This window comes from Lycium barbarum, chromosome 1, assembly GCF_019175385.1.
Source record: "Lycium barbarum isolate Lr01 chromosome 1, ASM1917538v2, whole genome shotgun sequence".
NCBI lineage: Eukaryota > Viridiplantae > Streptophyta > Magnoliopsida > Solanales > Solanaceae > Lycium > Lycium barbarum.
In genome coordinates, this window is record NC_083337.1 from 168,058,088 (window position 1) to 168,084,671 (window position 26,584).

General features: G+C 34.4%; 2 protein-coding genes across 2 annotated transcripts; both read right to left on the bottom strand.

Moving 5' to 3' along the window:
- Positions 1–657: 657 nt before the first annotated feature.
- On the bottom strand, positions 658–3,902 carry LOC132606460 (UDP-glycosyltransferase 87A1). Its single transcript, XM_060319974.1, has 2 exons — positions 3,298–3,902; positions 658–1,931 (listed from the first exon to the last, which is right to left on the bottom strand). The coding sequence occupies exons 1-2, from the start codon at positions 3,788–3,790 to the stop codon at positions 1,033–1,035; spliced, it is 1,392 nt and encodes a 463-aa protein (XP_060175957.1). The 5' UTR covers positions 3,791–3,902; the 3' UTR covers positions 658–1,032.
- Positions 3,903–17,643: 13,741 nt separating this feature from the next.
- Positions 17,644–18,978, bottom strand: LOC132626495 (LOB domain-containing protein 12). Its single transcript, XM_060341402.1, has 2 exons — positions 18,752–18,978; positions 17,644–18,060 (listed from the first exon to the last, which is right to left on the bottom strand). The coding sequence occupies exons 1-2, from the start codon at positions 18,908–18,910 to the stop codon at positions 17,692–17,694; spliced, it is 528 nt and encodes a 175-aa protein (XP_060197385.1). The 5' UTR covers positions 18,911–18,978; the 3' UTR covers positions 17,644–17,691.
- Between the last annotated feature and the right edge of the window lie 7,606 nt (positions 18,979–26,584).

Here is a 26,584-nt window from a genome sequence, read left to right on the forward strand (position 1 = left end):
TATTTGTGGTTAAATTAATTCGTGTGTACGCAAAGGCCGTATAGCGTGCTGAATGGGCCGGCCCAAAAAGTGGTGAAACCAAAATCATTCAGGATGTTACGATCATTCTGATTACCTGGTTAGAGCCAACAAGCGGGTTAAACTGATATAGGCAAGAATTGAACCCTTTTGGACCAGAGGGTTGGAACAGAAGAATCGAGATTAATCTCAAATTGGGGTTAGTGGAGTTTGATTTATTGAATTTACGCTCCAACAATGATTTGGTTATTCTGAGGTTATAATTATATTGATGATGTAGAGGTTCATATTCAAAATCAAAATGTTGTAAAAGCAATTAGACATTGTATACTGAAATAATTAAGAGTTTTTATCCCTAGTACCAAACAGCTCGGGTTTTAGGACATCATGGTATTCAAACTCAACAAAACAAATGTCATTAACAAATGAAGTTTTCTCCGTCGATAAAGCACCTCCACAACCAATAGATTTGAGATTTAAGTCGTGCAAGTTAAGCAAAATCACTATTCGTCATCCTGTGTAAGGTGAAGGGTTAAAAAGAAAGACAGAATAGATGTGGCTAATGTGTTGCAGGTGCTTCAATTTCTAAGCTTTAAGCTTGAAGCAATGGCAAAAAAGCTTGGCAATTGGCAAGATAAGTAACTTAAAACACATATTTCTTCTATAATAATACACAAACCAAATGATCTCAGACATTGAGAAAAGAAAATATCGCTGCATAAAACAGAGAAAACAACTGCATCAGGCGATTCGAAAAACGCAAGGTCCTTAGCCTAAGAGCTGAGCTAAATCAAAGTTGAAGACTACATTACTTGATAATCCTACTTAAATCACAGAACCAAAGACTACATTACTTGATAATCCTACTTAAATCACAGAACCAAAATCTTGCAATAATTTACTTGTGGTATGAAAACCTTCACATAATGAGTATGTATATAACCCTATTCCTGGTTGGTCTGGTATGAAATGAACTTATAATCATGGAATCGACTAGATCATTAGATTATAAGTTTATAACCCTAGCCCATTCCCATTTTTGGTGGAAAAGACATCCTTAATAAAAGAATCAATGTTAATTTCAGATGATCCACCCTTTGCAGTGGAACACTGACATATTTTCTGTATTTCTTTCGCTCTTCGCCTCGTTTCCATCACTTCATCATTTCCAGAATCCATAAACCATTTCAACAAGCTAGAAATCTCTTCCCTCGTTATCGAACGTTGGTGATCATCTTTTTTGACCCTGTAACCGATCTTCCAATCTTCAACAATTTGCTTGCTGTTAGTCTGTTGATCCCAGAAAATAGGAAAAGTCAGCATTGGAAGGCCTGAAAATGCTGCTTCTTTAGTCGAATTCCATCCACAGTGCGACCAAAATCCACCAATTGAAGGATGTGATAACACCTTCAATTGGTCACACCAGGGCACAACAAGCCCACATCCATTTTTCTGAAATCGCACAGTTTCATCACGTGCCACCCAAAAGAATCGAATACCACTATCGTGCACACCAGCCACGATTTCATCCAGCTCAGCACGAGTAACAGAAAGGAAACTCCCTTGTGATATGTACAAAACAGAACCGTTTGGTTGAGCATTTAACCACTTAATGTACTCTGGTTCATCGACAGAGGTAGTCGCGGAAGGATCTTTTTCACTAGTGAAGTAAGGTATTGCTGGACCAACCGAATAGACAGGGGATGGAAATTTTTGCTTTAGAGCATCAATAACGGAAGATTCGAGCTCATAGACTGAAGTGAACAAAAGATACTGTGGTTTAGAAACTGTAGAAAAGATCTCCGCTATTACATCCAATAATTCTTGCCCCTTTCCCTGAAATGGTGTAGGAAGATCTAAAACCCGAATCGAAGGGATTCCAGGAATATAGTCAACTTGTTCTTGCATTTTTCCTGTACATGAATAATGATAAAATTATGTAGAGATACAAATATGTAAATAGAAATGGTAAATCGATAGTTTGCTCTTGGAGGACACATTCAATTAGGATGGCAGACTATTTCACCTAAAGAATCGTGTCATAAGACAAAAGGGACAGTAAAATTGTTTAGATTTTATCACGCACACAACCAAAAACCAGAGTTGTTTTAGATGCTTTTTTTGAAGGAACCAGGAAAATGTTGAAATGTTTTCAGCAGAGTGAAAACTGATTTCTGGCCTTGGTCCACTTGACATGTCTAGGAGAAGTGGTAGCTAGAGGTAATGGTTGTGCAATGACTCAACGGCTAGCAGTAGAGGTGGTTGCGTAGTAGTAGCTGATGATGGAGGTGATTAGTGGTGGCCGGAAATGGTGGTTATGTGGTCAAGAAGTTGAGAGTGGCGGCTGGCGGTGCTGATTGTCCAATGGAAGCTGGCGCAGGAGTTGCTTGCCTGAATGGTCACTCAACTTGTGTTAATTGGCCAACAAAGTCATTTTTTTTGTCCTCCGGAAGTCATCTTCTTCCAAGAAAATGCTCAAGCGCTCGTATTTGAGAAGCCTTGAGAGTGACAACGAAAATAGGAGCGCTTGGCATTTTTTTGGAATAAAAAGTGACGGGTCAGGTAGTGGTTGGATTTAGGGTGGGATTTTAATTTGGTCCAAATTCTAAATTAGTGTTTTAGATATTTTCTTAAAAAAATTAAACTAGTCACGCATTAATTCTCTCCGGAAAACACAAAATCCGCTCAAGACGGCCATTGGATTGAACTAAGTAAGATACTTTTGAAAGATTAAAAAAAAAAAAAAAAAAAAGAGGTAAGTGACTTTGATTGCCAATTATCACAAATTGAGTGGCCATTCAGGCAATCAACTCATGGTGGTGGTTGTGCGGTGATAGTCGATAAAGTAGTTATAAAATGTCACCTTCTCATGAAACTTTAAGCGAATAACATTTTAATGATTTTAAAGCTTAGTACAAAATCTAATTGAATTAGACCTGTTCAGAGCAAATAATTACTGTAGTTGTTAAGCAAAATAAATGCTTCCTTGGTTCCACTTTAGACGACACTGCTTTCATTTTAGTATATTCTAACAAAATTGACACATTTTTATATTTTAAAATTTATTGATTTTATACTTTTATTTTACGTACCCATAAATGACATACTTTTATAGTAAAAAAAATCTCATGACATTTTCAACACCATAAATTCTCATTTACTTTTGGTATATATCAGAAGTAATTATTTCTTAAACTTCCTACCTAGTCAAACAAAATCGTATAAAATAAGTCGACGTGAATATTCGTGTAAAGGAAAACAAAAATGAATATAAAGTACCTGACAAATTGGCTTTAAAATGTCCATTTTGAGCAAGCAGATCCATATGATGAAAAACAGAGAACACAGTTGCCGACATAGTAAAAAACGAAGCCACCGGAATATTCATCCTATTCCCCAATCCAACAACCCAATTCATATACGTATCATACACTATAACACTTGGTTTCATCAACTGCCCACAAAGCCCATCAATCATTTTTTCAACTGGATCTTCTAATTTAGTTAAAGTCGCTCTAACAAATCCAGCAAAATCTTTGGCACGACCAATTTCGGAAGGAATAACGTTAGGGATAGTTGCATATTCAATGTTGTCTGGTAATATGTCGGATTTTATAAAGCTGTGCCACTCTTCAGTGACAATGAAAGTTATGAATATGTTGGGATTTTTTGTGACTATGATTTTGCAAAAATTCATCATGGGATTTATATGACCTCTTCCTGGATAAGGCATTGCTACAATATGACATTTGATTTTTGAAGAGTGTTCCATTTTTTTTGCTGAATAAAGTGGAAATTAGTGAAAGTGAGAAGGAATAAAATGGTGGGGAGTTGCTTGGCTTTGTGCAAAGCTCGGATAATGTTAAGAGTGCTGACGAGTGGACAGGGAAAGCGTGGGAGTGATGATGATATTATGGTCCCGCCACTTACTTTGAGTCTGGAACCAAAATACCCTAAAAAAAAAACATTTTGAACCAAAATACCCAATAAAAAAAAAATTACCAAAGTATCTTTAGCGCATTATTTTACTGCGCTATAGCACTTGACGGAGACGGAGCCGTCAAGTGCTATAACGCAGTAAAATACTGCGCTATCCAAAAATTTCTCTCACCTATAACACATTATTTTACTGCGTTATAGGAGTTTGTCTCTCTCCTATAGCGCAGTAAAATACTGCGCTATATTGCTTCACTATAACCCGATCGGGTTCCACCACTGGTCCCCTCCAGTGGCAAAAAAAAATTCAAAACGCCATTGGAGGCGAGCCAAGGTGGTCCCCACGTCTTAAAAACGTCGTTTTCTATTAAATTTCATCCGAAAAGTGTAGATTCTCGGTATATTCAAGTCAAGGAGCAAGATTCTAAGTTCGAATTTTGAGAAAAAGCGACGTACAACTCGATTAAAATAACTCTACAAAAAATCTTCGATTAAGGTTTTCTATTATGAACTTTTGTTATTATTTTGTTATATACATTATATTGCATGCATGTTTAAGATTTAATCGTCGTTAATTTCCAAAAAAAAAAAAAAAAATTTTGTTTGATCGGGCTGGGCAGTGGTTGATGCCACTGTTTTTTTTTTTTTTTTTTTTTTTTGGTTTAATTCATTAATTGTTAAATGTTTATGAATTGTTAATTTGTTAAATGTTTATGCATTGTTAATTTGTTATATGTTTATGAGTTGTTAATTTGGTTAATTATTTATGAATTTTTAATGAATTATTATTTTGTTAAATATTCTTTATGAATTGAAAGAAGTTGTTTGGTAATGAATTATTATATTGTTAACACTTTGTTTGGATGATTGTTATGTATTGTTTTGACATTTATCGTATTGTGTTGTATTGTATAGGACCAAATCAGTGGTTACATAAAATAGAACCTTTCATCGTTACATAACAATAAAATTAAAGTAGCAATCAAAGCAAACATTTTATTTAAACTAACAACACAATATAATACAATAGGTAACAACCATCCAAACAAGTTGTAAACGATTATGAAATGTTAATCTATACAATTTTAAAAGCGTGAATATATATGTTCAATAAAAAAAAATTATCTTAAAAAGAATAGTTAAAATTCTTCTTTTCATAAATACATAAGCTAACGATAAAAATGTAAAGTTTATAGGAAAATATATGGTCGACGAATATACTCTTTTAGTTTAATTTTATCGTAGTTGTGTTGGCTATTTGGTCAACTAAAAATGTATCACATTTTTCAAAATAGAGTTCCAAACAAATATTACTGCTAAATTTCGATTAGTTAATATAATTTATCTTTCATTTCAAGAATAATGAATAATTTAGTTTGTACAGACCGGACTCTTTCATGGATCCGAATGTTCCCCCTGGGCCCGATGATCACCCGGGGCCCGCTGTTCACCCGGGCCCCGCTGATAGATCAGTATTGTCTTTGCAAGACAATCATAGGTCAGAGTTATTATGGGCCGGTACTATAGGAATATCTACTAGGGTCCGTCCCCGTAGGCTGCAGAGAGCGTGGGCTCTTTTACGCGAGCACCCCCCACACCCTCGCGTGTTGGAGATACTGTTTCGGGGCGGCATCTACCGTTACGTGTTCGTTGGTCGGGTACAGCATGATTGGGCGCTCATCACGGCTATGGTTGAGCGGTGGAGGCCAGAGACAGATACATTCTATCTTCGCACTGGTGAGGCCACGATTACACTTCAGGATGTGGAGGTCCTCTTTGGATTGCGGGTAGATGGAGAGCCACTGTACACTCGGTACGAGTCTCCTCCTGGTCAGACGTGGGTGACAGAGTTGACTAGGCTCACCCACTTCCTGCCTGATGCCGCGGCCCAGATATCGGGACAGAGTCGGGTTCAGCTTAGTGCACTCTGCACTTATTTGGAGGGTCTGGATCCGGTTGACGACGGCACCCCGCAGGACGATGTTGATCGGCATGCCCGTTTGTACCTGCTTATTATATTCGGGGGCATCTTGTTCCCGAATTCATCGGGTGCCTTTGTCAGTTTACGTTACTTGGTTTTTCTGGAGCATCTGGACCGCTTGGGAGACTACATCTGGGGCGGTGCTGTTTTGGCGTATCTTTACAGATGCCTGTGCCGAGCGTCTATTGGTGCTGTCAGAGATGTGTGTGGATTTTTTGCTCTTCTCCAGGTAATATTTAAGTATGCGTTCCTTTAATGTCAACAAACCTCTTAAAAGGATGACTAAAAAATCGTATTTTCTAATATCGCTTACAGTTATGGGCGTGGGAGAGGATGCTGCCTTTTCAGCCCGTACCTAGGCATCACCTCAAGATTGACATGCCTTATGCGAGGAGGTGGACAGCGGGTTTTGACCGGGATGTCGATACGCACCACAGTATTCTTCCATTCCGGGACCAGCTTGATCACATGACGGACGATGCGGTAAAACTATTTAAATTTACATTAATAATTTAATTAAACGTCTTTTCTACTTGGTGATCACTGATTTGTATTTATATGTTATGCAGCTATTTATATGGATGTTGTACGCTGCTATATTAGATGGTTTGCCCCCTTTCTGTAGGGCAGGTCAGGGGGTTTGGAGGTCGCGGTTGTTGACACCCAATTTTGCCCCTCCTTTATTCCAATTAATAAATAAATATCTTATTTTTACCCCTTACTTTATTATAATTTCTACTACTATGTTAATATTATTAAGTATTAATACGTCATACATCGCTACTTACTTATTATGTATAACTTAGGTAATATTTTTACTCTATTATTACCTTGCCCATATTTTATATTAACGCTAATTATGGAATTTATTATTATCGTTATTATTACTGTTATTACTACATAACATATTTGATCTAATTTAGAAGCCCATACTTTAAATTCATTAACCCCACCAGCCCATACTTTAAATTCATTAACTCTACCATCCCACATTTTCGGACCAACAGACCAGCCCAACTAAAACTACCCAGCCTCACCCGATCCAGCCCAATACCCGACCCGTCCAGCCCACATCTTTTACCTGACCCGGCCCATTTTCGTGTTATTCATCAACACCCAAAAACGGAACCCTAATCTCTTCAACAAATAAAAACAAACGCTGCACCTTCTCTCTTCTTCACCTTTCTCTTCGCCTCTCTCTCTGTTCCTCCTTTGCCCTTTCCATTTCGAGTTAAACCCCAATCACCTTTTTACCACTCCAGACTTTGCCTCCCCATTTCCACATAAAAACGTCCCTATATTTGCTTTGCTCTGTCGTTGACAGAGAAAGGACCTTCCATTTTCTCGCTTCAAACACAACAAATCTCCAAAGGCCAGAGAAAAATCGGTCTGTTTTGGGGCGAATCTGCAGCAAATCACATGCAGAAAACGGGTCTATTTGACTCGATTCAAATCCTATATCATTCAAAATCCCGCCCTAAATCTCAGTCGGTGACCCTCTTTCGAAAACCCTAATGTTGCCTATAAATACATCGCTAAGTCCGTAGCCAAATGGGGGATAAAAAAAATAGTTATTGGGGATACACGATTTTTTTGGTCAAAAGTCTCGAATTCCTTTTCAAAATCTGGTCTTGAACTTTCTAAACCAGAAAACATTTTGTTGAAACACGAGATTAGTGTTGAAAAGTTAAGGCTTCCGATTCGACTAACTTTCGTCACTGTTTGGTAAAAGGACTTTAACTACAAAAAAGGCATTTTAATTTTCGATCGAGTTTCGAATCTGTCAATACGAGAGTAGATTCGAGACCTCGATGCTCTAGTTCACTGCACACGAAGAAGGTAAATCCCATTCCTTTCCCTTCATTTTTAGTTTCGTAGGTTTACGGGCTCATATGATTTAGTTCGACGTTTAGCTTAGTTATTGTTGTTAGATTAGTCTTTATTATGTTTTAGCTCAGTTTGGATTTTGTTGGATGCGGCTGTTATTACTCAGTTTAGGCTATTAGCATGTTTGGTTTAATTTGAATACTGCTCATTTGCATGTTGATAAGTCAATCCAGTAAGTTTTATAGATTTATTTAGGTTCCATTCCTAGTTAATTTGGTTGAAGGTCAGTTAAGTTTGTATAATCCCTTGTTGTTTATAGTTGTTCATGTTAGTTTGATTGAGTTAAAATCTAGTCCCATATGACCTAGTCAATCTAGTATGAATCGGAAAAACAATCATGTGTTTAGCTTAAGGGTATGAAATAGCCTGTGCATTAATCTGTCCTTATGTTAGTTAGATTCAAATCAGTTAGTTACTGTAAGTGATCAAGCTTAGTATAATTTAATCTCACTACCCGTCTAGCATAGCATTTATGTCCCGACTAGCACAGTTATCATGTTCAGTTAAGTTTCAGTTTGATTATCCCGTTCTAAGTACAATGTTAATTTTTTATTTAGTCTAGTGGACATGTTAGTGAGAGGCCAATCTCCTATCTTCTATACTCAACCTGTTTGTTATCATTACAGTGTGCATATCCTGTTTGTGTGCTTAGTTTGGTATCATCATATGAGATGTGAAGTGTATCTGGACATCTTGCCATCCTAATACGCATATGTGTGATTTTTAAATTCACATAGTGCAATTCTGCCCTGCTGTTTTGAGAGGGGGCTTGTTCCGAAGAGATATATGTTAGCTGTGTTTGACATGTTACTGTGGGATTGCTGGTTTTCAGTAGCTAATTTTGGTTCGGCTTAATTAAAATTCTACCTAAGCATTGTTATAAAGGATCTATGAGGGTTGTTTGAATATGAATTCTAGTGTCTTTTATCTATTTATTTGCCCATGTTCCGAGCTATGTCGCAAAAGGCAGGAACTATATGATTGTAAACGAGAATTTGGTATAACGTTTATGTGATTGTCTTGTTCATTTTTAGGGATTATCTTACTCTTTCTAATTCCTATTTCTTGTTTCTTTTCTTTGTTGACATGTACACCGGAGTCGAACAGTCTTACTTTAAGACTCGACGTCACCCCGCAAAGGCTTGAAATGTGCATCCACATCCTCTTTTATGCCTCTCGGTCCCTCGAAATGCTTCTGGACAGAAAGAAAGAAAGAGAGGGGCAAGTCAACTGGCGAATCACTGAAATTTCGTTTTTCCACCGAAGCCAAATATGGCTTTACTCCATTCCCTCTCATTCGCTGGTGTTGCTTGTTGCTAGAATGTTTGCTATTTTTTGTGGTGTGATTATTAATTGTCGATGATTCTACTTTGCTTAATTATGTGGATCTTTCTCCAAGTTGATATTAGAATACTTATTTGATCACTTAGGGATTTCCTTTAATCAATAGTGCATTTCTTTTCCTTAGGCCTCAATTGCCCTTTTTTTTTTCAAAATGTCATCTGTTTTGAATAAATGAAATTAAATGGTCTCCATCTTTGAGTCATCTGTTCACTTTAGAAAATTATTAATTTCACTCGACCAACTTTAGCTCCGAACTCATTATAATATTTCTTTCAAAATAACAAAGATGAAAGTGAGTCCTTTAAATCTACAACCGCGTTTAGCCTTGGCTCACTTTTAAGTTTTAACTCTCTTTTTATGAAATATATTTAAAAAGCTGAATCTTGCTTCATTTTTAAACTTTTAATCAAGAATCATTTTTAGGAGTATTGTTACTTCAATCAATCTAAGAAGCACAAAGTATTTCCTTTTTTGACCTAGTTACCCACTTAGCCTTTTTAATTAATTTAAGTCCGACCGGTTAACCATAATTAATGGAATTTAGAGGATGTCTAATACCTTCCCTCTAGGTTAGTTGAACCCGTACCTAGAATCATTCGGCTTCGTAGACTTTAAAATAAAGTCAACTTTAGATAATTACTTTAATTAACTTTAGGTGCCCTAATTCACCGTAAATAATTAGGTAGCGACTCTTAACTTTAAATAACCCCTGAATTACCGGGATGTTGTAAACTATTTTGACTCCGGTTAAAATAGGGTATAATAGCGGTTTCCATTGATACACCTGGACATCGTAGAGGATCACATGCACGAGCGTGTCTTACGACAGTTTGGGCATACACAGAGTATACCCCCTGATGTCCGTCATGAGCTCCGACACTACCAGCGGACTATCGGGCTGCCGTTGATGATGATTTTTTGGCTTTCATGGATGTCCAACTCCACCGTTGGGAGAACAGGTTGGGAACTTTAGCGGTGGTCATCCATTTGACTCCCATTGAGCATTACATGCGCTGGTATCATCAGATCACACGCCGATTGATCGGCAACCCAGCTTTGCGTCCTCCTAGGGATGTAGGATATTCAGCACTCGCGGGGCAGTACGAGACATGGTAAGTTTATCATATTTAGATTTATCTAATTTCATTAATTGTTACGTTTTAAAAATTAACTTTTTTTTTGTTTCTGTTAAACACAAATGCAGCTAGTGGCCGTACAGCGTTTACGCATCTTGGGGTTAGAGCATATGCCTTACCCTGGGCTTGCGGGGCTTGCCGCGGAGATGGTTAGGATTTCCGAGGATGGTATCCGCCAGGCGGGTGAGATTAGGCGCATGGCGGAGCCTGTTCCGGAGGCTGAGTATCAGGCAGCACCGGGTGCTCTCAGAGGAGAAGGCCATGCTGGCAGAGGACGCCGTGCTGCCGGAGGACGCCGTGCGCGTAGAGGACGCGGCGCTGCTGCTAGAGGACCTGGTGGTAGAGGACTGGTAGATGAGGCGGATGAGGCCGATCCCATTCCAGAGGGCGTCACGGTCTAGTCCATCCGCAGCCCTTCCAGGCCGATGACAGCTCACCTGGGGACTCACCTACGTTTACGCCGGCACTCTTACTTGCTGAGATACCCGGGTCTTCATCACAGCCAAGCCAGAATACATACATGGAGGAGCGTGATAACGTTGATTGGGCGGCGTTACGCGCTTCATTAGTTGATGAGCGGCTTGTGAGGAATTTAGAGGGAGCCCGGATTCTTGACTTCGATGAGTTTTTGATCCCGGTTAGTATTTAAAATACTTATTTGTTCATTTAAATTATTTATTTTAAATATATATATATGTTACTCATTATTTAGTACTATTTTATATTTTAGGATTCGGCGCCAGCGGGTCCACCAGAGCCACACACTCAGGCAATTTCTCATGGGCCTGCCGAGCCAGCAATGTCTTCCCATGTGACTGTCGAACCACATGTAAGCTTTTAATTAAAATTAGTTTTATTCAATATAAGGTCAATATTTAATATACATATTTGTTCATTTAAAGTACTTATTATTTCATTTTTTTCATATTTTAGGATTCAACGCCAGTGGGTCCACAGGAGCTGCCCATTCCGGAGCATTCTCATCAGCCTGCCGAGGCAGAGGTGTCTTCTTATAAGACTACCGAGGCGCATGTAAGGTTTTTACTTAAAACTAATTTTATTCAATATAAGATAAATATTTATTTAATTTTTGTAACCTTTACTTGGACTTCGAACAGCATCTCGTCCAGGAGACTACCTCATATTCACCACCAAACCCATCTCAGGAGCCTACAGAGCCATCTCAGGAGCCTACTCAGGCGCCCGTTGACATACAAGTTTGATTAAATAAATAACATTAATGTATTCAATATAAATAAGAAATGATACTAATATTTATATACTTTTCAGGTTCATCCTTCGGCGCCTGCGGTGGCGACTCTCGACGAGGAAGAGGTCGAGTTTCCAGACCCAGCTCAGCCTGAGGTTCTGAGCGTGCCAGCGGGACTAGATCCCAAGAAGAAGCACGTTCTAGTTAAGGGCGCAAGGGGCTAGGGGAAGAGGAGATGATCATGACTTGGAGCGCCCGATTATTAAGAGGAAAAAGGGCGATGGAGACGATGGCGAGGGCGGTGGGGATGGCATGAGCCTTAGGCCCAGGGATAGTCTCCAGCATACTACATGTGGGACCCATCCTCGATAGTGTATATACATTAGTGTTGTACAATTTATCGTAAATATTATATATTTTTTTGCATATTTATAAATATTATCCTAGTCTTTATTATTGTTTATAGTTTCACATCCTAAATTGATAATAAAAAAAAACGTGACACATTCGAAATAAAGTTAAGCATTAATTTAAAACTAAGACGAAACCCTAAAAGATAAATAACTTAAAGCTAATGACTACAAGTCTTCAAATAAAAAAGGACTTCGAGCACTTTTCAACCACTAAAATGACAATCCAAAGTATTGCGTATTCTTGATGTGTTGAGCCTATTTTATTAATTGTACAAATATAACTAGAGTTCTATATAAAATATTGAAGTTCCGGAATCTCAAAGCATGATTAATATACGGCTAAACTACGTAAAAAAGATAAACTACGTAAACAGGAGTGAAAAATGTGAGAAATGGTGGATTCCTATAACGCAGTAAAATAATGCGTTATAGGTGAGAGAAACTTTTGGATAGCGCAGTATTTTACTGCGTTATAGCACTTAACGGCTCTGTCTCCGTCAAGTGCTATAGTGCAGTAAAATACTGCGCTAAAGGTACTTTGGTAACCTTTTTTTTGTTGGGGTATTTTGGTTCAAAATGTTTTTTGTGAGAGCATTTTGGTTCCGGACTCCACTTACTTTGTACCATGTTGCTTTTTTTTTTAATTAGTACATGTAACCTAACGTGTACGAAATATTAAAGTTTTGAGTTCAACTTTGATGCACGGATGCTAGCACATTAAAATCAGTTCAGGTAACAGCCTAGTAAAATAATTTTGATTTTGAAGTTTTTGGGCTTATATATTATTTTACCCTTCATCTGTGTCTAGCTAGAGCACTAGTGGAAACAACCTCAGCTCGGCGCAGAGGCGGAATCAAAATTTTCAATTTATGAGTTTCAGATTATAATTATTCTTTTTCTTATTGGATTATTCATAGATTATTTATTATTTATACATATTCAATTTAATGTTTTTGTTAAAAATATAAATATAAAGTTTGAGCTAAAGTTATTAGATTCTACTTAATTCATAATTATCACCTACTGGTAGAGCTGTCAAAACGGGTCAGCCCAGCCTAACCAAGCCTCGCGAGCCAAGGATTTTGATGGGCTAGGGTGGACCGACCTTTCATTTGAAAGGGCCTTAAAATGACCAACCCTAAAAGGGCTGCGGGCAATGACGGGTTAGCCCTTCATTTTTTCATTTTTTTTTATCAGAAAATTTCTTTTCAATATAAATTCGAACTTTTAAGTTTACCAGTTTGTTAACATTACTAACATATGATTATAGGAAAGTACATAATTCTACGATAACTTATAGCATATTCAACACCAATGTAACCTCAAGCACATTTGATCTGTTGATAAAGTTGTCTCAATTAATATCTTCATTTTCGTCTACATTCATATACAAATTTAATCAGTGAAACATGATCGAACAACTATATATCAAAATTAATAATATTTAAATTCACTTAAAAATACTACCACTTTGACTATGGGTAAAGCAGTGTAATCGATTTTGAGTAGCAACAATTTAAAAGTGTTTGGACATTTTCATGATGAATACAACTTTTACACTCGGTGATTAGAAATTTAGTATTAGGAATTTAATGCTAAATAAGTGAAATACTGCGTAAGATACTAAGATTTATTCGGTAATAAATATTCCTTGTTTTTACTTCTTTTTCATAATTTTCTTTTAAATTATATCGCAAAAACATGAATGCAACTTCTATACCAACGCTAAATGAGTAAAATATTGTGTAAGATATTAAGACTTATTCGGTAATTACTATTTATAGTTTTTACTTCTTTTTTCACAATCTTCTTTTAAATTATTAATTTAAATTAAATAGTCTTTTGGTCTACGGTCCGGCCTCGGCCCAACCTCAATCAAGCCTCAAGGGCCAGCGGACTGACTTGGACTGGGCTTATAAGGCTCAGCATTAAATGGGCTTAAAAAATCATAACCAACCTACTCAAGTAGCGGGTTGGGCTGGTCTAGCCTTAAGGGCTAAACCCGTTTTAACGGCTCTACCTGTTGGTCTACAATTCCTTCTTTGGGCTTCTGATAACTAGCCCGTGACTCTAACAGACAAACTTCTTGATGTAATCTCATCATAAATGGGCTAAAGGGCCAGGCAAGTTTGTGGCCTGTAGTATTCACTAGTACTATTTTGTTTTGTAAAACTTACACAAATAACTACCTTTTAATAGTTTCTAACAAGTTATAGCTACAAGTTGAAGATTTACAATTCGTAGCAGCTTTTGGCTGTATTTCAGTTCAATCTCGCGTTTTTGAAATACAGTGAAATACAGCGAAATACAGCGCGGCTGTTGAGTAAAAAACGGCTATATTTATGGCAATAAAATTCTTTTTCAAATTATATGGTAATTTGTATTAATGGTTCCATGATTCTCGCAAACCTCATGAGGTTCCATTACAGCTAACGTCTATCAATCAAAATCACTTCATTCAAAAGTTTTTGAATTCAAAAAAACTTAGCATCTTCTCTTTCCTAAAATACAGTAAAATTTTCTTTAATCTTTGAAATTTTTTCAACAATCTGATTCGAGCTAATACACTCTGTAATTCACGAACGAGTGATTTTACATTGTCGTAGTGAAGAACAGTTGAAAAATTCGATTATCAACAAGGTAATTTTGATTTCCTTCTTTTTTTTAAATACAGTGAAATAAACGAACACATAAAATCGGGTTGAATAAAAATAAGCTATATTTTTTGAGCAAATTCTTATTTTTCTTTTTAAATGGTAAGTCAAATTAAATCAACCATATTTCACGCATAACGGCTGATGTTTCAATAAAATTTCACGTCTTTCTCTCCCCCTATTACTCCATTCCAAATAGAAGTACGCTGAAATATATTGAAATGCACATAATCAATGGCAAAAATAATACACCGAAAATATACTGAAATTAGATAAAACACAGTGAAATACACATAATCAATGGCAAAAATAATACACTGAAATACAGTGAAATATACTGAAAATTAAATATATTGTTTGTTAATACACAGAAATACACTGAAATATACTGAAACATTTTATCAAACACTTGGTGGGCATGAAACTCCACAACTCTCATCAATGATGTTTCTACACCAACAACCTATTCTCTTGCTCCTAGATAATGCTACAATATCATATTGATATAATCAATACTATTCTTCATCACTCATAAGATAAACAACACCACATGATCAGCAAACATAAGAAGAATTTTCCTCTTCTTTTGGCCCATCCATGGAGATTTAACAAACGAATTGTTATGGCTGAGCTTCGGCCATTGGCTGGAGATCCTCCACTGCTTTCCTTGTTGGCACTTCCTCCACCACAAACAACAATCACGACAACCACATTTCTTTCTCCAAATTACTCCATTCCAAACTTTTAGAAATACTTCCAAATACAGAAAAATATACACTGGAATACAATGAAATATGGTTGATTGTTTAAGAAATATAAAATTGTAGTATGTGTATATACAATGGAATACAATAAAATATATCAGAAACTGTTTAATAAATTAGAAATACATTAAAATACAACGAAATATACTGAAATAGTACACTGAAATATACTCAAACATTTTATCAAACACTTGGTGGACATGAAGCTCCACAACTCTCATCAGAGGTGGAGTATGCGTTGGATTCATACCAGAGGGGCGGTAGAATAGCGCCATTATCAGTGAGAGAAGGGAATTAGCAATATTTTACAAATCATCATCGCCTCTTTCAAGCCACCGATTATACTCACCAGGCACCAGCACCACTTCCACCAACTCCACCGGCAGCATTCAATGCTCAGGCGGAAGCATTAAAAAAAAAAAACCTTTGAACGATATGTAACAACAATGAAGAAATTGCACGGATTGCCCTTCAAAAGGAGCTGAACTTTAATTTTTGCATTTCAAATGCCAAATAAGTTGTTTATAATACTCCCTCTGTTAAAACAGATCTGGGAGTGAGATAGGTAACAGAGAGAGAGAAAGAGAAGGGTGAGAGAGATAAAGAGAGGGGTGAGATCTCATGGACCGTGTATTTAGGGATAGAATAGCTAATGGACCGTTTATTTAGGAGATGATGAAACAAAGTAATTGAAATATAGTTGGGTAGCTATGAAATGTAATTTTAGAATAATATAGCTGCTAAAATTAAATATTAAATAAGCTAGTTATTATTCATAATTAAGTTTTAGGGATAACCATGGCAAGTAAATTTTCCTTTTGTTTTCTATTACAGAAACAATAGAAAGTTAAAAGTAAAATAAAAGAATTAGACAAGGAACTATAAAGAAATTTTATTTCTTCTGATGTATTAAATACATGAAATGAAAAGAAAGTTAACTATTTTTATATATGCAAGAGTTTGCCCTTGTAGAAGAGCCAATTCCATTTTTCTTCAACTCCAAATTAAATAGGCAATGACCTTGCAATATTGTCAATGGTCACTTCCTTTCAAAAATGTCAAATGGCCTTTTAAGTTTTAATAATCAAATGACCAACTTAAGAGGCGAAAAAAAAAATAGCTTGCTAGATCTTATTACTTTAGAAATGTACATTCACATTTTAATATTATTTGCATGACTTCTCTTGAATGTCCGCTAATTATTCGACAATATATCTCGTAAAAAATCCTAATAAAAGAAAAGGAATTCATGAATATGGCAACACATTTTGTTAGCTCTCTCATTGAGAACCTACTAGGAAAATCTAGTACTCCTTTAAGACAAGACTTTAGAAATGTACATTCACATTTTAATAGCGAAGGAGACTGACATTTTGTATTGAATTATTTAATTATCTTATCATAAGTAGTATATCAATTGCTCATCCTTGTTCGTCTTAACAAGGTGCGCACCTCGTTAGGACAAACAAGAATGAGCAATTCCACGCAGAGCAGCCAGCGAAAACTAGCATGGAAGCATCGGAAGAACACTTTCCCCAATAAAAGGACTCCTATGTATTTCTCCGACATACACATTTTTTATATATATTTTTTTCTATTGCATTGGAAGAAAAAGAAAATAAAAGAGAAAAGATGATAGTGAAAATTGAATCATTATTTTCTGTGATATACTCTCACCAATGCCATTACTATTAATTAGAGTATTTACTAATTGGTGATTCAACATCCATGCATGCCGTAGTCGTCTCATACTATACGTTTAATCATTCATTAAAGTACTGAACAAGACCTTATCAAATTGTGTGATATTCAATCAAAGTAATTTTGGACTTTAATAAGAAAGAAATAAAGAGAGAAAGCACCGACCAAATTCCATGAAAATGTCAAACCTTACTTCACTCTTACTCCACAAATTCCACATGCTAGGGACCTAGGTATGAGCACATATATACAAATTAAATAAGTTATACTAGTCTTCATCTTTGATTATTTTTTTCCTCGTTTGAAATTTCTACCCTTTCCGTTTCATATATGGTGGCATAAGCATTTGACTGAAAATTGAGTTATAAAAAGAAAAACAGATTTTTTGCATATATTATAAGTATCCATAGAACTTAAGTTTTAAGAATGCCACTAAGGGTAAAAATATGTATAAAGTTTGAAGTAAAAAATTTCTAAATATAGAATTGTTGGCTTCATTCTAACTTTTCGACTAGATTAAAAAAAAAGAGTATCATATAAAATGAAACAGACAAGCAGTCAAAATGCTAGCACTTCATTACTTAACAAGTACTCCAGCTACATTAACAACATAACAAAATTACCAAGAGCTAGCTATTATAATTAGTTTATGTCCAGAGAGACTCTCTCTTTACAGGGTCTTGCATTATAGAACTGCTAGAAGATGCAAAGCTTAGGTACTGCTGCAGATTATTATTGAAGTTATTATTATTAATCGAGTTATTATTACTTGTTGAAAATGGTGATTTATCTTCTGGTTCCATTAGAGTTGTTGGCAAACTTGGAACAGGTTCTTGCTGCATCTGGATACATAGTATCTCTGCTTGGGCTACAGCCAATTGCATTTGTAACTGAGATACTTGATTTTGTAGAAAAGAGATGGCACCTACACATCCATATACAGGGTCTCTAACTCTTGCATTTGCTTCATACACCAAACTGCTAACTGCATCTGCTCTCTGTTGTATTGGAAGTTCCTGAAATATAAATGTAAACCAAGAAAAGGATGTTTAAAAATTGTAGCATACATATATAACTAGTAATGGCGGAATTAAGATTTTCACTAATAAGGGGATTCACAATATAAAAAAGTAAACCCCAAAAAAGCCAAGAGGATTCAACATCTACTATATATACATAAAAAATAAGTTTGACCATATATATATATATAATTTTAATTTTCCGCGAAAGTAATTCACATGAACCCTTGTGCCCCTAGCTTTGCCTCTATATATAACATGAAGAAACCGCCCCTCTATATGACCATTTGGCATCGAATTTTTGGTCATATCAAGTTCATTTTTGGTTTTATGCGGTATTTGAAACCTACTAACCAACTAATCCAGATTTGCTCTGTAAGGACACCAAAAGGTGAAGCACTCCTTGCCAGGTCATTTTCATGACTTGAACCTATGACATCTAGTTAAGGATAGATGGGATCTACATTTCAAGTTCAGAAAATACTTCTAAAGCGTTTTAATTTTTCTGACTACTTCAACAATGGTTTTGGATAAATTTAAGGTTTCTTTTTTTAAGAAAAGGTTACATATCCTACTTGCAAACTCACAAAGGGTTTCTTCATTCTTGTTCTTTTGGGTTGGTGTACTACATTACTCATAAGAAGGATTTGTTTTTTTTTTTGTAAAGGGTGAGAAGAAAGAGAAGTACCTGCAACATCTTGCTAACATTGCTAGAACCAAACACCTTGTGAACAATGGCAAACTTGTGGGGATCATCAGGAGGGAAGTAAGGGGCAAAGATGCAGTCCTTGGCGCAACGACGCCTTAACAATTTGCAAGAAGCACAAGGAGAACTTCCTGTTCCCATTTTAGTGCCAAAAAGACAACTTGAACAAAGAGAATGAGAATTAAGGAAGAGAGATATGATATTGTAGTAGCTAGGACAAAGTGTAGTTTGGAAGAGAATGAGCTGAGAACCTATTTATAATGCTTTAGAAGGAGTTACTGTTGTATAGAATGCATTAATAAATAAAATATTATGGACACTTAGACAGAGTTATTTAATACCTGTGCTGGAGAGAGCTAGTAGCAGGTATCTCATGAAATTAGTCGAGGTACACGCAAGCACATGGTTGGAGCTAGGGGGAGGAACATCCAAACCCTCTTCACCAGAAAATTACATTGTGTGCCAATTACACTCCCCTTGGCTACTACGTGCATGTATAAATTTTGTTATTCTCTTAATTCCTCGGTAGAAATTCTGTCTCTACCACTAGGTGAAAGCTGGCCCGAATACCACGCATATAAAAAAATATTGTGGACACTTCCAATCCTAAGGTCCGTTAAATATTAATCATGTAAAATTGGCATCATAAAGTTGGATTTTCACGGATTTAGAAAACAAAACATTTCGAGCTTCATTTTGTTACTCTTTGAGTTAGTTTAAGTACAATTAATAAAGAAAAAAGAGAATTAAGGGTGAGAGGTTGTACATATATGTCCACCGCCAAGATGCGTTAAAGGTTGGCAACTAATAATTCAGTTTGATCAATTTCCACGTTATTGTTTGACTCGTATGTATATTTGAGAGATCTATACTTATAGCTATATACTAGTAGTAATAAATAATGAAGGTTGCAAATGAAATGTTTTTAAAGAATAGTAGAAGACGTGTTTTTTAAAGACTAGAGTACTAGATAAGACAAGGGCAATAAATTCATGGGAGAACAACTAGGGTTAGGGTTTATCAAAATGGTGAGTAACGATGCAAAAACCCTAGCCCCGAGCAAGAGCAAAAGATGAGCTCGACGTGAATGTTTGTTGGCGGACATTCACATAGAAACATAAATTTTTTGTTAGTGACTATGTCTTTCGTCTTTCTTGTAAACCGCCATACTCCTTGGATGAAAATTGGGAACAAATTGCCTAGAGTTAACCTTTAAGAAACTAAACATAAGTATTTCTTAAGATTATCATTGTTATTATTATTATTATTAATATTATTATTATTTTCTCCGTCCTAATTTATGTGATATTTGTTTTTTGATATTCAAACTATATAAACATTGACCAACATTTCAAAATGTATTTTCATCATATTGACATGATAAGAGTCGCAGCTCATCATATTGACATGATAAGAGTCGTAGCTCATCATATTTTTCGTATAATTTTTAGATATTTGAATTTTAATTTTAAAATATTAAACAATCCAACTTATCCCCAACGATTAGTCAAATTGACTCCGGGAAAACGAAAAGTACCACATTAATTGAGATGGAGGATGTACTATATATTCACGATGGTGTAAATAATTATAAGGGTGTTTGCTTAATGTTATAAGCTGGCCAAACTGGTTTATAAGCATTTTTTTAAAAAAAATTATCTACGCGTTTGGTGAATATATTAAAAGTGTTTATAATTGTTCCAAAACCAGTTATACGCCATAAGTTGATCATCTCTAACTTATGGTTTTATGATTTAGAAGCACTTTTTGTTTGACTAAACCTTTTACAATGTCCTCATTAACTTTTGTAATCTTCGAAATACTAGTCTTAAACCCTATATAACTCTTAATTATATGTTTTGATATTTCTGTCATTCGACCTTTTTAATGTAAAATAATTTTAGATTTATGTCTTTTGTAAATAGCTCTAAGGACATCTTAGTTATTTTAAGAAAAAGTGTTTCTCAACAGTTTTTCACCAAACACACTAATGCATATTTTCAATTTAGCATTTCTTTCCAAATATGTGGACTAATTGCAAAATCAACTTGCAAAAGTTGGTAAATGACTTGCTACCGTCGTAAAAAAAACATTAATAGTGTAAAAGCTTTTTACATTCTCAGTTATATATAATACACCTAAATCCTTCATATATTTCCTTTTTTCCTTTCACCCTCCAGCCAACCCACCTCCCCTGCTTTTTTTTTTTTTTTTAAAAAAAGGACAAATTGATGTTACCAGAAAACATGAGTCATCAACAAATTTTTTAGTAGGCAAAAGAAGCCCGAGTAAGACAATTACTAGTGTATTGAAAACTCAAAATACTAATTGAACATCGGCGCAAATCAAGTGGGGAAACTTTTTTTTTCTTTTCTAATTTTCCACATTTTGACAATTTAAGGTTTAATTTGTGTCGATTGACTTGTCCTCCGTCAACGAACATTATTTTGACATTAATAAGAAATTGTTTAGGCTGCAAACCATGTGTTTACGCTGTTTAATCTATAAAATATGACGTGCTTAAGACAAATTCCAAGCTTAATAATCAGCCCATATAATCAAATACACGTCCAGCATTTAATTTCTTCTCATGTATGATGTATAGTAAAGGCTGGAAAAGCCATCAGTCACCTCTACATATACGAAATGTTATTTTTGAGAATATTTCGCAGAACTATTTAATTGAGCTAAAATCTTGTTGATCCGATAGATTCGTTTTTCCAAGTTTAAAGAGAGGGTGTGTGCACTCTTATTAGATGTTTGGACATGCGATTTCATCTCATGAGATGAAATCTCAAATCATCCAAAAAGGCATGATTTTGGATTTCAAATCATAATTTCAAAATTTTAAATGAAAAACTTGACCCATAAGTTTATATTTTGTAAAAAAAGACTCATAAGTTGGTAGATATTTTTAACAATTACTCCCACCAACCTCATTAACTTCTACTAACCGTTATTTATGTTTGTACCATGTGAGTGGATTATATTAAAGGGTAGTTACATTACTATTCATGTTAAATTTTCCTTTTGTTTGAACTAAAGTTTAATCAATTGTTGTTGTATTTTTTAGAAGACCTTCTAGTAGCGTATTAATTTTATTATGAACTATGGCTTGCTCATGTGGTAAGATTGTATAAGAATTGAGAAAGTTTGATAGTTTTCACAACTTAAGGGGTTTTTATGTCTATAAGAAAATATACAACTTAAGAAATCCAAATTACATGTCCAAACATGATTTCATCTCATGGTTTCAAATCATGTCTAAACCAAACGACTCCTAAAGTTTCTTCTCTTAGATCGGGTACACATCCGTCTTCCCTTTAAAGAAGAAAAGAGGTATAAATATTTACTCACAACAACTGTTTATATCAAATCATATTAACTTAATCACTAGAATTAAAGTAATCTAGTAAGTTAAGAATGCATATTAATTAATCCCAGGATAATTTTGTTTGCGAACCAAACGACCCCTAAGTACTAACGCATGTGTCTATTGATTCAGTGTAAATACCAGATGCGAGAAAGTTCAAGGTGAAAACTTACCTGCATTAGTTGTTTACATTGAACCAAGAAATGCATTTCATGTGTTTGTATATAGACTTCTGTCATTTAATTGTGGCTAATTCATATTCTCAGTTCATTGAATCACTTAAGCTTAGTAAGTTAATTTACTTCGGTGTATACGCTCCGTCTGTGTACGTATTTACCCTTTTTCAAGAGCAAGAATTGGAAGGTTTAGAAACTTTTTGGCGGATTAATAATTTTTCATTACGTCCAATTTAGTACCATCTCTTTCACATATTCTAAGAGTTCTAAAAGTTGGATATTTCCTTCATTTTTACTCTTCAACCTTAACCGATGAACAACATCTCTCTTCTTCTACCCTCAAGGCAACTGAATAATCCAATGTATCAGCAAATCTAATATTTTCCATACCATTTCTCGATAAGATATAGATTGGAAAAAACAATTATAATATTTTAATTTGGGGAGGGGAAAAATGAAACAATGACTTCGGAACAAACAACCAGCTACCAAATATTAATGAAAACCAGTTAATTAGATCCGACGCAAAGTTGAAATAACTGTTGCAAACAAACATTGTAGAAGACCAACATGAAAATAAAAGAAGTATAATTATACGATAGTGCAGTGGTAACATGCACAACATTAAGTAATTTAAGCTGTTACAACTTACACATCTGCTTCACCATTAATTAAGTTGGGATGAAAATGAAAAGATTCTTTAGCAGTATGGCTTAGCAAGACATATAATTAAAAAAATCTTCATCAACTTATTAGAGCAAATGTATCACGAGGTTTCTGAAATGATACACCATAAACAATAAGAGTTGAAGAACCCTAAGCTTCGATTCCCACTCTTGAGCATTTAATGCTTTCCACATGATTCCAAACTTGCTATCTTCTATTCCGAGAAAAACACCCCTCTTTCCCAGCTAGTAAAATGCAATTGAATAATTCCTCCGATACAAAATAAGTGTACACTTAGCATTTTCATTTTGATTCAAAATAAGTGTTCACTTACATAATTAAGAAGGAACTAATTATGTTCTTCCAAATTTACCTTATTCAGATAAGTGAGTTTTTATGTACTAATCAAGAAACTATATCGATTAGGTAGTATTTAATTAAAGGTATTTTAATCAAAATACTTATTTTTTCTAGAAGTTAAATATTTTCTTAAGGGGTGTAAAAAAGATTAATTGGACATTAATTTTGAACAGGAGGGAGTATATAATTATCATATCCAATTTTCTATGTTCAACTGGTCTAGTAACCAAATCACTTTTCCTTCTAAGAATAAAAATAAGTGATGGGTCCCCCACCTACTCACCCACCCCTTCATAGTGTTGAATTGTATTTATCTCATAGAATACAAACTTTTTCTTCTATTTCAGTTTCCAGTTTCGAATTTTTCAAAACAGTAAATTCTTAGGAAGAAGAGACGTGGTCGACAGGATGAGAACCTTGTAAATATTGTTTATGGGGGTAATAGCATAATCAGTTTTTGAAGGTGATGAATAAAGAAAGAGTAAAAAACAGACATCTTCAGTACGCTCTTAGAGAAAATAAAAAACATGCGAGCTTCAATGCATCCATTAATTGCACTTGGTGATATGGAAGATTCGATTATTGGGAAAATGGCTGTTTTCTTATTTATTAAATATTTTCTTTTTTACTTTTTGTTTGCTTTTGGTCAGACTCTAGAATGGTGGAAATTCAAGGCTTCGGGTTCTGTTTAACACTAAAATTTTGGAAAGAAAACGAAAAAACAAACAAACAAAATGTGGCAAACATTTTAGTGAGAATCAATTCCCTGAAACTCTAAGATTTTTAATTTGGTTTTCCCAAAGAGAGTTAAGTCAGAGCCTAAGATCATTCGCATTCGGTAGAGGATTCATCGCATCATTCTTACTGGAGTCACATCCAGAATTTTTGAGTCCGGCGTCAAAATGACACTTTTTTGGACCTTGAAGACAAAAATGATATGTCTTCTTTTTTTTATACCAAAAGGGGCTTTTTGTTGGTTATCCAACGAAATGTTAACCCCATTTAACATTTTCGTCAAATGTTAAAAAAAAAAAATTGTATTTCGTTACATACCTGGCGAAATAAAAAAAAATTATTTATGTTTTTTTTTTTTGTATTTCGCTAGGTTACTAGCGAAATGTAATTCATTTTTTTTTTTTTAAATCCACTTTTTCGTGTGTTTTTTTTAAGTTTTCTAAAATAAAATTATGAAAATATAAATTTTTTAGGACACAAAAAAATTAATTTTCCTGATTTATTGTTTCAGATATTTTAATTAATTAAAAAAATTCAATTTTTCATTTCAAGACATAACTTTATTTTGAATATAAATCTAATTCAATTAGATAAAAACATAGTTACAAAATATAGGAGAAAGAGTAGTTGTAATTTGGTGAAACATTAAACAGTCATAACTTTGCGCTCGGATATTCGATTTATGCAAAAAAAAAATGATTTTGCATATTTTTCCGAAATCTAGCGGCGCAAACTGCCATAAGGCGGTTTGGCCGGGCCGATTTTCTAGAAAACCTCTTTTTTCCCTTCCAATTTTAATTTTCCCCCAAATTGGCGGGAAATTTTCAGTTTTCTTTACTTATAATATGATGATGCGCAATAGACTTCAACATAAAAATTTCGGAGTAATGTAGCTGTGAATGTCAATTTCACTTATGTGGTTTCAATTTTTGAAAATAAAGCTGACTAATTTTCTCGACATATAAAGTTCTAAAATAACCTTACAAAAATATAACACTTAAACCTAAAGTTTCCAAAACTACTGCAGTAAAATACTGCTTTATACAAAAAATAATCTTTAACGTAGTATTTTACTGTGTTATTGGACTTAACCGCGCCGTTACAGTTTAGTTTTCGAGAAAAGGATCAAAATAGTATATTACATTTAGGTTTGGACCTAAAACTATATACGTTCTCTTACATGGAGCATTATGTTTGCATAAGTGGTGTGTTTTTAGTCAACTCTCAAATATTTTGTTAAAAATTTAACAGAAACTGGCAAAAATGCTCCTGAACTATTAGAAAAGGTCTAAAAATACCCTTCATTCATCTATTTTGCTACGAATACCCCTCAATTCAACTTTTTGGCTCATTTATGCCCTTTGACTAACGGTCAATACTATTTTTTTTAAAAAAAAAATATGTAAATTATGATATTTTATTACTGGATTTTTTTTTTTTTAAATCTGGAAAATGGTTTTTTTAGAATCAGGAAAAATGAATCTGAAACAATAAATCAGGAAAAATGAATCTGAAACAATAAATCAGGAAAATTGATTTTTTTGTGTCCTAAAAAATTTATATTTTCATAATTTTATTTTAGGAAACTTAAAAAAAAACACACGAAAAAGTGGATTTAAAAAAAAAAAAAAAAAAAGGAAACAAAATGAATTACATTTCGCTAGTAACCTAGAGAAATACAAAAAAAAAATTAAAAAAAAATTGTATTTCGTTAGGTAGGTGGCGAAATACAATTTTTTTTTTTATTTTTTTTTTGTATTTCGCCACCTACCTAACGAAATACAATTTTGTTTTCTTTTTTTACGGCAGTTTGCGCGGCTAGATCTCGGAAAAATATGCAAAATCAATTTTTTTTTTGCATAAATCGGATATCCGAGCGTAAAGTTATGATTGTTTAAAGTTTCACCAATTTACAACTACTCTTTCTCCTATATTTTTAACTATGTTTTTATCTAATTGAATTAAATTTATATTCAAAATAAAGTTATGTCTTGAAATGAAAAATTGGATTTTTTTAATTAATTAAAATATCTAAAACAATAAATCAGGAAAATTGATTTTTTTGTGTCCTAAAAAATTTATATTTTCATAATTTTATTTTAGGAAACTTAAAAAAAACACACGAAAAAGTGGATTTAAAAAAAAAAAAAAAAAAAAGGAAAAAAAATGAATTACATTTCGCTAGTAACCTAGCGAAATACAAAAAAAAACATAAACAATTTTTTTTTATTTCGCCAAGTATGTAACGAAATACAATTTTTATTTTTTTTAACATTTGACGGAAATGTTAAATGGGGTTAACATTTCGTTGGATAACCAACGAAAAACCCCTTTTGGTATAAAAAAAAAGAAGACATACCATTTTTGTCTTCAAGGTTCAAAAAGTGTCATTTTAGCGCCGGACTCCAGAATTTTTCAACTTTATGGGTTTGAGGTCAAAATTCTATTATAGTCCATTTGATTTACTGGGTTCAAAACCTATTATTTTTAGTAATTTAGTGAATT

Coding starts and splice junctions, on each gene's coding strand:
- LOC132606460 (XM_060319974.1), bottom strand. CDS start 3,790: ATGGAACACTCTTCAAAAATCAAATGTCATATTGTAGCAATGCCTTAT. Junction 1,932..3,297: donor TTTTAAAGCCAATTTGTCAG/GTACTTTATATT, acceptor ATTCATGTACAG/GAAAAATGCAAGAACAAGTT.
- LOC132626495 (XM_060341402.1), bottom strand. CDS start 18,910: ATGGGAACAGGAAGTTCTCCTTGTGCTTCTTGCAAATTGTTAAGGCGT. Junction 18,061..18,751: donor ATGTTAGCAAGATGTTGCAG/GTACTTCTCTTT, acceptor TTTATATTTCAG/GAACTTCCAATACAACAGAG.